The sequence below is a fragment of the Coturnix japonica genome, unplaced genomic scaffold (assembly GCF_054131305.1).
Source record: "Coturnix japonica strain WE unplaced genomic scaffold, WE-NBRP24 Scf048, whole genome shotgun sequence".
NCBI classification, from domain to species: domain Eukaryota; kingdom Metazoa; phylum Chordata; class Aves; order Galliformes; family Phasianidae; genus Coturnix; species Coturnix japonica.
The window spans coordinates 1,487,087-1,499,993 of record NW_028188951.1 but is presented as its reverse complement, the minus strand read 5'-3'; the positions used below and the strand labels follow the sequence as shown (position 1 = coordinate 1,499,993).

Below are 12,907 nucleotides of genomic sequence, written 5' to 3'. Positions count from 1 at the left end.
TTATGGTGTTGCCCCCACTATACGCTTGCACAAGAAACAACACTTTCTGCTGATCGAATGCTGCAGTGAGACAGAGCTGTGTTAGTTCCATGCTGGGGTTTCTTCTGCCACCACTGCAGCCATAAGTGTTTTTGGACCATACCACATTGCAGGTAGGACATGTTACTTGACAGAGAAAGCATGTGCAAATGGCAATGGAAAGGCTGGAGGGATGGCATCATGTCATGACAATGAAACACTGCCAGTGCAAGACTGGGAGATTAAAACTTGAATGACAGTCCTACTATGAAGCTTAATACCCATGAGTGGAATTAATTAGCGTGACCTATGTTAACACCACTTCTATTTCCATGGATGATACACTGCATTTGTCTCTGAGTGCTGTGACTGCATTAAGCCACAGCTCAGCACATCACAGGATGGCACTGAGTGGATCCAAGCAACACAGCCCAGCAGAGCAGCACACCAACACACTTTGCCCCGCTCTGTGATTACCTGGTATCTCGTGGGCTTGTTGTAAGCATTCTTCAGCGAAAAATTTTCTGTATGTAGACTGCCAGACTGAAAACGAACTTTCTGAAATGATAAAACATTGTGATGTATTAGGTCAGTGATAGCTTCTCACATGTGGATAACCCCAAAGTAAATGGAGATTTGTAAAACCCAGTAGGAAATGATTAAAGGCTTGGGTAGAATGAAAGCCAGTGCATTCTGTTCTAAAAAGGTAACGTTCTAAAGAGAGAAAAGAATTGAAAACCAAAAATTGCTGGGAAAAAGAAAGGATTTTAAGTTGTTAAGGCAAAAATAGCATTCTCAGACAAGTTTTGGTTAGGGAGGTACTAAGAAAAACAAAATGTATTTATCTTAGATTGGTGATTACCAATGGAGGGCATAGTTCTAAAAAAATAAATAGATTTGTAGAGAACAAGTCAATGCAGCTATCAGAAATTCTGAAACAGAATTGATTTTCAGCAGTTCTCTGAAAACAGGAGGACAATTTGCTACTTTTTTATCTGAAACCTTTTAAAAAATAGAACAGTATTTATTTTTTATCAGATGACAACAAAGCTACTGATTTTCCCTTCTAGAAGCTTCCAAAAGTCTTTTCAGAAGCCCAAGATTCATTACAGATTTCTTTGACGCTCTTATCCACCTATGAACTTTTTGGCCCAAGTGCTAGAGAAGTAGACTAGTACTTACTCAAAGGAACTAATTCATACTGTAGACTCAAAGGAGCTAAAACAGACTCTTACAACTGTATACAAGTGTATGTAGGGAGAGGTCCTTAATTAAGGGACTTTTATCCCCAACTGTCCCACAGATCTTGAGAAACAGTGTCATTATTATTACTAACCAGCAAGCTGATAATGGCTAAACAGATGATGGGGAACACACTTCTCTTTCAAGTGGCCAGAGAAAAGATGGAAGAGGCAGGATCTGCCAATCAGTGCTACCCAGCACTAGGCAGAAGTAAGCAGAGGGGTTGCTAATTACAGCTATAGGCATTTAGGAGGTGTTATTAGTAACTGCTTGGAAATTTGTTCCCAAACCTGGAATGGTACTAAATACAGTGGTTAAAGTAATGGCACTAAAATTAACTGGGAAATCACTTAAAGTCAAGAGTGTGTTTTGAAGAGGCATAAAAGCCTGCTGGGCAGACTGGGAGCCAGACAAGATGGGATATTATTTGTGCCTCTGCCCCAGGTCTTTGACTTTGTCTATTATGATCTGGGAAACCCCATTACAGAAGTGCCTCCTTTTATAACAGTTGTTCTGACACAAGTGTACTGACAGCGCTTGGTACAACAAGGCTGCAAGTCTGGGAGGACCCTCTAGGTGCTGATATAGGACAAGTAACAACACTGAGCAAGAGGCTGCACTGTCCCTGGTCAACCCACAAACCACACAACCCCCTCCAGAAGGTCCCTGCAGCCACGAATCCAATATTCTACACAGAAGGTGAAAAGCAAAGATGCAACATACCCGTTGTTTGGAGTTCAGCATCCCCATCTCAAGATCATTTTCACAGTTTTTGGCCTTAGATTTGCAGAGTTTTATGAGGCACATTTTTATTCTCAGTATGAGATAATAAAATGATTTAGGGCTTGGCACTAGATTAAAGGGAGCAGGTAAAGTCCTTCCTTCATCAAAGTAGGACAGCCAGAGTTTAGCACGTGCAAACTTCCACTCCACATCTGCATCCTCCTTGGAAAGGGAAGAGAAAATAACACCCAAATGCATAATTGGCACAAAGAAATGAATTGAGCTATCATAAGAACAAACATACAGGCAGGATTTAACAAGAATCAGCCCAAACGGGACACCTGAAAGCGACAGAGAAACCTAAGAAGATAATGTTATCTCAAATAAATAAGGAGAAAACGAACAATGAAATGAATAAACAGATTACAAGCCCTCCAAATACCAGACTGAATGCCACCTTATTTCTGCTCAACAGACAATTTCTACAAACTGCTTATTATGAAGAAGTTGGGAACTGTTTCTGCCTTCTAAGCCAGGCAAATGCCAGAAAGGTCAGTGTAAGATGGGATACAAACGAGTTCACATTTCTCTCCAGCAAAGGCTGCAGAAACGCAGTACAGTGTCACAAAGAGACATTTTGGAGGATGGAGGTAGGAGCAAGGAAGGCTGGAGCAGAGCTGTGCTGCAATGAGAGAGATAATGAAGAGCAAATCATTTCAGAGTGGTATTTTTCTCCCTGTTTCTTTGTCTAATTTGAACATGGCAGCACAGCTGCAGCCGTCTTTATAGTGGCGGCCAGTAACTGGGTTTATTGAAGGTGCTTTGCACACTAGTGTGGTTTCTCTGAGCTGAACATTACTTATTTCATTGGACAGCAAAGGGCTCGTCCTTCAGTAACAGCCCAGTGCTTGTGCTTTGCTGCTAAATAACTGTACTAAAACATACATACATTCATGGAAAGGAGAAGAACAACTTACACATATAACAACGACGACTGCCTCTGATTAAGAGCAGTGCTAATTGCCTGCTAACTTTTATCACTGCACTGGCCAGGAATCACCCATAGAGGAGACCAGATCACTGATTTCTTCTATCATCCGATTACTTCCACGTTAATCCTGACTGCATTCACCACCACAATAAGCCCAGATCAATGCACCTTACTTCTCCTACCACTCACCACCTGCAACTTAAGCAGCTGTAGGAAAAAAAAACCATGATTCAGTGCCTATGAATCTTTATGAAGCATCAGGATGGGCCAGGATCATTTCCAAGCACAAGGACAAGGTTAAGGTTAGCACACCCTTTATGGATCTACTACTTGGCATTTTCAGAGGATGATGGTCAGACCCATCCATCAGGACAGTTTATCAGGAAAAGGCACAGAGGAGATACAGCTGCTCTACAGCTGTTCTCCTTGCAGTCTATATGGAGACCAGCAGCACAGATAGAAACACAGGCTTCTGGTTCCTTATACTCACATACATCCATGCTGTGCTGAAATCAGTAACCTTTGGTTACTTCTTCTACCTCCAAAACCATGTCAAACCTGGCATACCACAACTGAGCTTAATTCTGACACATCTGCAGTGATATTCCTGCCAACAAGGCAGCACTCAGTGCTGCCGCTCAGCCTTCTCCTTGTTTGGGGTTGAATCTAACAAAAGCCTAGAACTAAATTATGGTAGAAATAATTTGCTAACATTTTAAATGATAGCTAAGGAGCTAATGATGGAAGTTTGCTAACTGGCAGGAGGATTTTTTTTTTTCCTTTCCATAAATACAAATTCCAAAGTAGTCAGGAAGCATTAATACTTGAGGGATAAACAGAAGAAAACTAGAATTAGCTGAAAAGAGACATTCAATGGAAAGCACAAGAACTGGCTAAAAGAAAAGCATTTCCCCATTGACTGCAATGGAATTTAATTCCTAAGTAATTACCATCCTCTGTCATTATTGACACTGCTGTTGTCAGATAAACAGAAAGGATTTTCTATTTAGTCAGTAGGATGACTTTGTCTTTCCTTAATCTCTGTGTCGCTGAGGATTTAAAGGAATTAGTGTGAGATTTACTACATTTCCCCCAGTTCTCAAGTAGGAGGGCCTGGATGGAACAGCTCACATTTGTTTCTCTTGCTGACAGAGATGTTCTCTAACAAAGTTCTCAAAAGCTCCAGGCAGCCAAGAAAGATGTTACAGGTTTTTCCAGGAGACTGTTCATCATGGAATATGCAATATAGAGCGGAACACTAACACAGGCCACCTACTGAGACATTTGTTCATCTTTTTCTTTTGTAAACTTGCGAGAACATCTCTACTTACTACAATGAACTAGAAAACGCATTAAGAATCTGAGACTCCTTCAGAAGTAGATCTTGTTTCAGTAGAAGGTTGAGGAAGCTGCTTCATCTTAAGGTTTGGGGGTTGGAATTCAGGGACCTTTAAGGTCCTTTCCAACACAAGCCATTCTGTGATTCAAGGTGATTAGAAAGCTTTGGGAAAATACCTTCTGCACACAAGAAAGCTTTCTGGGCAGAGAGCACATGTAAGGTCTCTCTGACATTTAGACTCAGTTGCAGCACACATGAGATAGAGCTCTATTTGCACTACAGTACATGGAGGAATCAGACATTACAGTCAGAAAATAATTTCAGCTGTGGCCTTTTGCAGTGTCAGGTTGTGAGGGGAGATTAGAGCAAATAATTAATACAAACCAAGCGACAGAAACTTGACATTTAACAAATCAGTAGAAAGAGATGAATCAGCATTCAATCGCTGTCCAAATATTAATCCTTTCTTTTTCTTCTTCTCTTTTATTTAGCAGGGAGTTGTTTTTGTCCAGAGTTATTTAGCCAACCCAGCCAGCTTCTACCAGTGTTATTGAACAAAGTTGGGTAAACCCTGTATATGCCTTTCTGCAGATCCTTATTCATGTTCTGTGATAGCTGTATTCATATCCTTTATATTCTGGGGCTTTATTTATTGATTGATTTTTGCTCATGCCATTATGATTTGTGGGCCCAAAGACTCCTCAAAATATAAAAAGTAATAAAAAACCAAAATGTCATGCTGGTTTTTGGACATTAAGAAATTTTTATATGTATATCTATGAGCTTCAGCCCTAGATGGATCTGCAAGATTAGCCAGTAAAAAATAGGGGGAGAAACAGGTGAAATATTGCTTGATTTGTCATAAGGAAACAACAGAGCTAAGGCAGTACATGCGGATAAATTACTGCAACCAACATAGGAAGTAAAAAATATTACAAACTGCTTTCATTAAATACGTGCAAAGAACATGGAGATTGCCCACAGATGGTCATTAAAAGCAAGGAAGTTGAAGTTTTTATAGAAATGATTCGTTGTTAGTTATTAATTGAGCCTTAATTTGGGATTGATATGGCTTTGATTCTTACACAGTCTAAGAACTGTGTTTCAGTAGTGCTCCAGTTTTGCGTATGGAATAAACAACAACTTCCTTGTTCTTTTAACATTTTCATTATCAATAATAATTACACATACTGTGTTCATAACCCAGTTTCTTATCTTACCTCAATTTCCTGATAGGAGTTGTTTATCATGGCTATTAGCATATTAAGCAGCACCACCACCATGGTCACGTTGTATACTCCATAGAGTACGTATCCAATATTCTCAATGAATTTGTGATCGTACTTCAGCACCACAGATATCACTTCAGATAAGCCAAATATTGACCAGAATAAGGTTTTAAAACTTTCTTCTACCCTAAAAATAAAGAAAATGATCACTGTATAGAGTTGGTAGCAAATTAGCCAGAACAAATACTAATAACAAAAGTGGCAACCCACCAATATAAACATGATGCCTCAGCACAGTAATTACAAGCAGTTATCCATCACCCTGGGAGATGCCAGATTAAATTTTCTGATCTGATAAAGAAATACTATTTCTATTAACATTATAAAGTGGCAGCTACCCCTCCATCTGTTCTTCTCAGGTGTGTTGTTTGTCACTTGGCTTTTCTGCCCCTATTAAGGACTTCACCATGGGCCACTTGCAATTTGGAAGGGCCTCAGAAGTTCTACACCATCACCTATTCCTCATTTGGAGAAGACCAGCACAGATTATTTGGGAAGAGGGAACTTATCTTGACTGTCTTATATGTGATTCCCAGGGCAGAAGAAAAGCATTACTTTCTGCACAAAAGGAATCTGTGAAAAGTTCTGACTTGTTGCACAAGTATAACCAGTGCACTATGCAGATAAAGTCATCCCATGGTCTGATCTTCTTTGGGACCACAGACAAATTCAGGCACCCAAAGATTTGTAAAAAGTAAAACCTTAAACTCCTAAACAACTTGAAATTAAGGATTAATAGAAGATGCTACAGGAAGCATTTCAATTTGATTATTAGTTACTTGGAAGAAGAAAGAAAGCAGAGGAAAATAAAATTCTGAAAGACAGGAAAAAGAAGAATAAGGTAATGACAAAGAAATGGAAAGGATGCTGGTTGAGTAGCAGATCAAAAGGAGAGCTTAATTCAGGGGAGTCAAAGCTGTACCAGGCAGAAGGAAAGCAACCCTAGACAGAAATGAAGGAAGGGGGAGGATGAGTTTGCTTAGCTTAACGCCTTTACTTGCATCCCAGGAGGTAAATGCCCTTTAAGAAAACAAAGCCATTAACTATATTTAGGATCTTTTAATTATTATTAGGGTGGCAGACTAATCCTGCAAAATCTATTTATAAAAACAGATAATAGACACAAACTAAAACATGTCCTAGGGAAACAATAAACTTTGCAGCCACTCTGGAATCTACTACACTATGTGTGCAAGCAGAAATTAATTCACACTCTCTGGAGGGTCAGTGCAGAGCACTGTGCAATTCCTTTCAGCCTCAGCAAACTGGCTCTTAGCTCCCATCACAACTCTTGGCATCCCCTCCTCCATTTGCATATGGTAGAAGGAAGACTGCAGTGAATATTCAGGCATTGTTCTCATCCAGCATAACCACACTGACTCACGGGAGATGATCCTGAGTGGTGTTCTAAATAGGTTGAAATGTGGCTTTCTATTCAGTCTCCATTTTCCTCAAATAAATGTTTGTTCATTCCTCCTTGCTGTTTTGCATGAGGCTGGGATATTACACAGAGATATATCTGTGGGATGAGCTATGACTGCTTCACAGAAGCACCACCTCTTTTCTACTTGGTGTGTATTTCCTCTCCTCAAACACTCTGCTCTTGTCTCCTGCCATTACACGCAGCAAAGGACACCTGACGTTAATATGTCAGATATCCTTCACTTTTATGGTAGTAATCTGCTTAGTTCTTATTCTATTAGACATTGTATTTCCAGTTAAAGAACTTGTACAACACTAAAACCCATCGGCTTTGAAACCTGTCATCAAGCTCACTTGTCGAACTAATGAAAACCATAACCACCAGCCTTGATCCCAGCTGCACCCTGCTATTAACCTTCCCTTTTTAATTTGGAAAGGTTCCCTTAGTTTTCCACCCTGCCGGTGGTTTTTAATACAACATGTCAACTTTGCTCCTTTTCTGCAGCTCAAGCATTAACCTTTGTTCTGGAGAGGTGTCAGGTTCTTCTTGAAAAGTTAATTACTGGCTGGCCCTGTCCACCCTGAGAAGGTGAGGGATCCAGCACAGCTGCCACACTCCTCTGCAAATGCCCAAGGTCCTTAATCCTGGCCTCAAGCTGGGAAAGAGCAGGTATGGGAGCAGGATAGTGGTAGAAGTGGCATCCCAACACAGCACTCAGCAATGCCTACAGAAAGACATAGAGCTCCCACTTGTGGAGGAAATGCTTCTGAAGGGACCTGGTACTAGGACATCCCCGCCTTCTGAAGAGGCTGTATCAGAGAAACATAGAATGGCTTATGTTGGTGGGGACCAATAAGATCCAAGCCCCCGGCCACGGACAGGGTTGCCAACCAACAGCTCTCCTGCCCAGGGCCCCACTCATGGCTTAGCACACCTCCATGGAGGGGGCATCCACAGCTTCTCTGGGCAGCCTGTACCAAGCCTGGATGGTTCCTCCCCTCTCACTACTGCCAGTTTGCACAAAATCTGGCACAGGTCACAGGGAATCTATTCTTCTCTTTTTGAGAAGATCTCACTGAAATATGAGATGCGGACAGTTGGAGCCAACGTCATGAAATTTCCAAGACACTGATGTGTCTTGTCAGTGCCAACTATGCTGTTTACCCCCCTCCTGCAAAGACCCAGGGTGCTTTACCCTTCCCAAAGGCGAACAAATGAGGGAAGATGTCAGGAGTCCTGCCCATCTTCACAGCACCAGAGAGCAGGGGGAGCTGGCAGGGGCAGACTGAGTGTTGCTGCTTGTTGGGATGGGTACGGTGCGCTCTCCTTGCTGCAGAATGGCCAACTATAGGAGAGGTAACAATTTTGTTTCAATAAACAGTGTTGGTGAATAAAGATTCTGAATTAAGGAAGAAAACAGACCACAGGCAATCATCTAGTTTCAGATTTTCCTTGCTTCTATAAGCAGCCGTGTGCTGTTCATCAAAAAAGATCACGGTGAGGCCATGATTTCATGTGTCTTTCATCCTCCTCTTTAAGAAAGCTTAAGGCATCCTTTCAGACTGAGTTATTTCCTTAAATTGATTGGTAGAGCTTTAACATTGCCAGAAAAGCAATGCAGTCAATATAATTCTACAAAAATATCGTATTTTGACAAAGCAGAATGAGAAGAAAAAAGCCTCCAAGCATCTAAGTAACATTGGCACTAAGCAGTGACTCACAGTTCCCCTTGGGGAGAAGCAGACAGAAACCCTCATGCTGTAGCCTTCAGCCTGATTTGCCATGCAGAAAGCAAGATGAACACAATCAGTCTTGCCTCCATTTCAATTTTGTTTGCATAGCATGTTCATAATTACGGGCTGTTTGGAGAGCTGTGTTCTATACACAGCATACAATAAACACATAAACAGTGCTGGGGTCGGCTGCAAGAGTCCTGAAAGCTGTCTACTTTTCAGCACCGAAGAACTTAAAAGAAAATCCTGAAAGTATACCCCAGTTAGCTAAATAACCTCAATGTTTAACAGCGTGAGGAAAAAGCACACTGCGCTTTCATTTCCTTTGCGTCAAGAACATTAAAACTGAAGAACTGACAGAAACTGCGTGATAACATGGTTCAGAGGCCACTGGGGTGCTGTGTGCCTGCTCTGCAGAGAGCAAAATGAACAGGATTCCGAAAGTGCAAGCTACACCAGCATTTGTGGATTGTTATTATTATTAGATCTAAGCATGCAATTTCCTCTCAGTGAGACCTGGACAAATATACACTCTTTTTTTCTTCCTACACACTGTCCTGGGAAGCTGCGGTTGTCTCAAATTCAATGTTATTCCTGTGAGCAGCTTCTTATCTGTGAGGGTATCACTGGGGATATCCACTGTGATGTTCAGAGGGAGCTGTCAATTCAGTGCCCTGATTAATGCACAAATCCAGCAGGTTTTTTCTTCTGTCACAATTAGCCAGTTGATACCACAGTTAGGTCCCATAGTAAAACAGCCACCATTTTGAGTAGAAAAATTAATTTCTGTAAAATTTCACTCCTTAGCAATGCTATGAGGTGCGTTCAGAGAAGTCAGTGAAGTCACAAAATGCTTACGACTTCAGCAAAGTGAGCATTTCTCTCTGCCTCAGCGAATTTGGACAACATATTGAGACTTCCCCTCTTGTCACAAATAAGTGAATGGCAGCAGGAGAGCACTGTGCTCACAGACAGCTCAAGAAAAGCAAAGAGGGAAATGTTGTGAGGATTGGCCCCTCTGCCAACGTATCGTTCCTAGCTTGTCAAAATTGTTTGGGACTGTGGGTTTCTGGTTTGTTGAATGAGGCGTCTGAGAAGCATTTTGAGGATGAATGTTAATTTACACTCTTTGTTTCGTGCGATGAAGAGCTCATTTTCACTCATCATGCTTTAACGCCTCTGTGTGTTTACATAATCAGAGGAAATCAGGTTTATTTTAAGTCTTTTCCAAAGTAGTAAAAGGAAAATTCATCTTCATGGAAAATTTGCTTCGTAACACCATGAAGTCCCTCCAGGATAAATGATCACAAGGCTGACATTAAGGAGGACGAGTGGTGCCTTTTGACAGGACTCCCCCCAGCCCACACAGCCCTCAGGCACTCGAGCAATCTTTCCTCCAGTGAGCAGTCACCCTTTCAGGCAATGTTTGCTCATTATTTCCATCAAAAGATGGAGGGATCCACTCGTGCTGTGTGTGTTAATTGAACGGTTATCATTACTGCATCAGAGATAGAATCTGTTAACCGCTGCTCTGATGATGTGCCTGGGGGACACCACAACTGCTGCAATCAAGGGACGGCATCGACTCAACTTCACATTAACTCCTCTGCTTCAAGGACATCTCCTCTCCCAATAAGAACCAAGTCACATCCCACACTCAATTTTCTTCTCTCTTACTACTGAGCACAGATAAATGTAATTGCATCTGCCCTCACAAATCCTTCCATTAAAGTGTATCCTGAGGTTACAGGAAGGTTCAGAAAGCACATTTGGCTCAATCAGAAAATTTAAACGCTGTGGTACAAAGTATGCGTTGCACAAGAGAGCAGTGTAGTAAGACTGGCTCCTGTCTTTGGAAGGACACAGCCACTCACAGGGCAGCAATGATACCAATAAGGTCATTTCTCCTAGGGGAGCTACGAGCTGAGGCTTGCTGTATGACACATTAGAGGAATGACACATCCAACACCAGCTGCAGTCTGCTCCTCATCTCAGGCTTTACAAGTGCAGTGAAATTGCCTTGATGTCAGATCACAGCAAGGGGAAAGCATCACACCAAGCTTCCCTCTTCCCTCACAGGTGGGTGTGTGGGATGGAAAGCCCCACTGTGGGAAGCCCAGTAAGAAGTAGGGAGGGAGCAGCTAAGAGGAAGGGAGACTTAAGTTTTTGGTGGGCTCACAGGAAGAATAGGGAACACAAAGGTATGCTGAAGAGATGGACTACTGTTTGCATATAGAATCACCCACTGTACAGACACCTCTCTGCTTTTAGCCAAGTACCTCAATAACAGCAGAAGAGTGTTCAGCAGCATCCCAACTACCTGGGCAGAGTTAGCAGCAGCAATAAACCATAGAATCATAGAACCATGAGGTTGAAAAGGACCTACAAGATCATCTAGTCCAAGCATCCTCCCCCTACTGCAGCTATAACAAACCACTAAACCATCTCTCATAGCTCCTCATCCAGACGCCTCTTGAACACTGCCAGGGATGGAGATTCCATCACCTCCCTGTGCAGCCATTCCAGTGCCTGACCACTCTCTGAGAGAAAAAGTTCCTTCTTACATCCAATCTAAACCTCCTCTGGTACAACTTGCAGCCACTTCCTTGGGTCCTGTTTGTTGCCTAGGAGAAGAGGCCAAGCCCCTCCTCATTACAACTTCCCTTCAGGAAGTTGTAGAGTGCAATGAGGTCTCCCTTGAGCCCCCTCTTCTCCAGGCTAAACAATCCCAACTCCCTGAGCTGCTCCACATAAGACCTGTGCTCCAGAACAAACAGAGCCCTGTAAGAGCAGTCCCTTTTCCTTTAGTACTCACGTTGTAAATGCAGGGTTGTATTTTGCGCCAAGGTAGTAAGAGTAAAGGTTGAACATTCCAATCATGAAGGCCAGGAACACCATGATGAAGATGACCATGAACTTGAAGATATCCTTCACAGTCCTTCCCAAAGAGATCTGCAGGGGCCCGAAGCTTTCGTTGGCTGGAAGAATGTAAGCAATGCGGGAGAAGCTGAGTACCACAGCTATTGCATACAGTCCTTCTGAAATGATCTGAGGATCCGAGGGAAGCCACTTGTTCCTGGCTAAAACAATACACGGACATTAGACATTAGCAATGAAAAGTGGTAGGTGGATGTTATGATGATGAACGACTCCCTTTTTAGGGCTGAATCTTGATTCTGTCCAGGAGTTAGAGGAAAAAAATGGGTTTGAAACAACTGGTTGCTGAGGCCTTCAGCATCCTTTACCAGGATGGGCAAAAAACAGTTGCGTTTTTGACATGGAAAAGATGAGAAATGAGCGAGTCACCAAAATTTACCAAAGTCACACAACAGATAAAAGATGCAACTTTAAAAAAGTTTGGGAGTTTTGATTTTCTGTTGGAGCATCAACTGTGCTGTCCTTTTTCCAGCTGATACCCCTGAGACTGAAAACCAAAATGACAACAAAGCAGAATTTGGCCATAACTCTAGCTGGATACATGGCACTATGTCAATATGTGGAAGAAAAATGTTAGGGAGGCTGAAGTCTCTCTCAGTAATTTTAGGCAAGGAAGCTTGAATTTGTTCAGATAATGCAGATACAGCCACTAAACGTATCATTGTTGTGTTATCTTCAAATTGAAACCAATTTTGGCAACACAGTCACTCTAATATTTCTACTTCAAAAATGTCTTTTTGATATCAGTTATGCATTGTTTGTTAACTCTACTGAAAAATTGACCATTTATATTAATGTAGCTCATAAATGTCATTGCATCAGCTGAGCTCCTTCATGAAAGTACTGACTCAGAGCCAAAGCAAGTGGCATCTTTAAGGACACAGCAGTAAACTTTGGCATTATTTCCAGTAATTCGTGCCCAAGGAAAAGCAGCAGATGGAAGAATTCACAGGATCTGCTTGCGATACTCTTTTCTGGACCCTTTGCACTTCTATATCATGAATTCACTTTAAATGGGCCACAACATAATTTGGGAGGCCTCTTGCTTTCTGGTGCAGGAAGAGGGAAGCTTACCTTCAGAGAGGCAAGCAGGATGCTGAGCAAGCCCATGGCTGTGGGCTCAGGGCACGCATCCCTGGTGCCACACGGTGCAAGTCTACTGTGAATGAAGACTGCCAGCCCAAATCTGCCTCTCTGGTCCAAGCTCATTGC

General features: G+C 42.1%; 1 protein-coding gene across 6 annotated transcripts in view; it reads right to left on the bottom strand.

The window, feature by feature from the left end:
* TRPC7 (transient receptor potential cation channel subfamily C member 7) overlaps positions 1 to 12,907 on the bottom strand; it is a 64,795-nt gene that overhangs the window by 5,687 nt on the left and 46,201 nt on the right. For 3 of the 6 annotated variants that reach the window (XM_015875866.3, XM_015875865.3, XM_085532117.1), the window contains 4 exons: positions 11,574 to 11,838; positions 5,534 to 5,729; positions 1,984 to 2,205; positions 496 to 576 (listed from right to left, as the gene is read on the bottom strand). In XM_015875866.3, coding sequence (XP_015731352.2) covers positions 496 to 576; positions 1,984 to 2,205; positions 5,534 to 5,729; positions 11,574 to 11,838 — 764 coding nt within the window. Of the gene's footprint in view, positions 1 to 495; positions 577 to 1,983; positions 2,206 to 5,533; positions 5,730 to 11,573; positions 11,839 to 12,907 lie in introns of those variants that run through there. The other 3 variants (XM_032447433.2, XM_085532118.1, XR_014940704.1) reach the window with 2 other exon arrangements.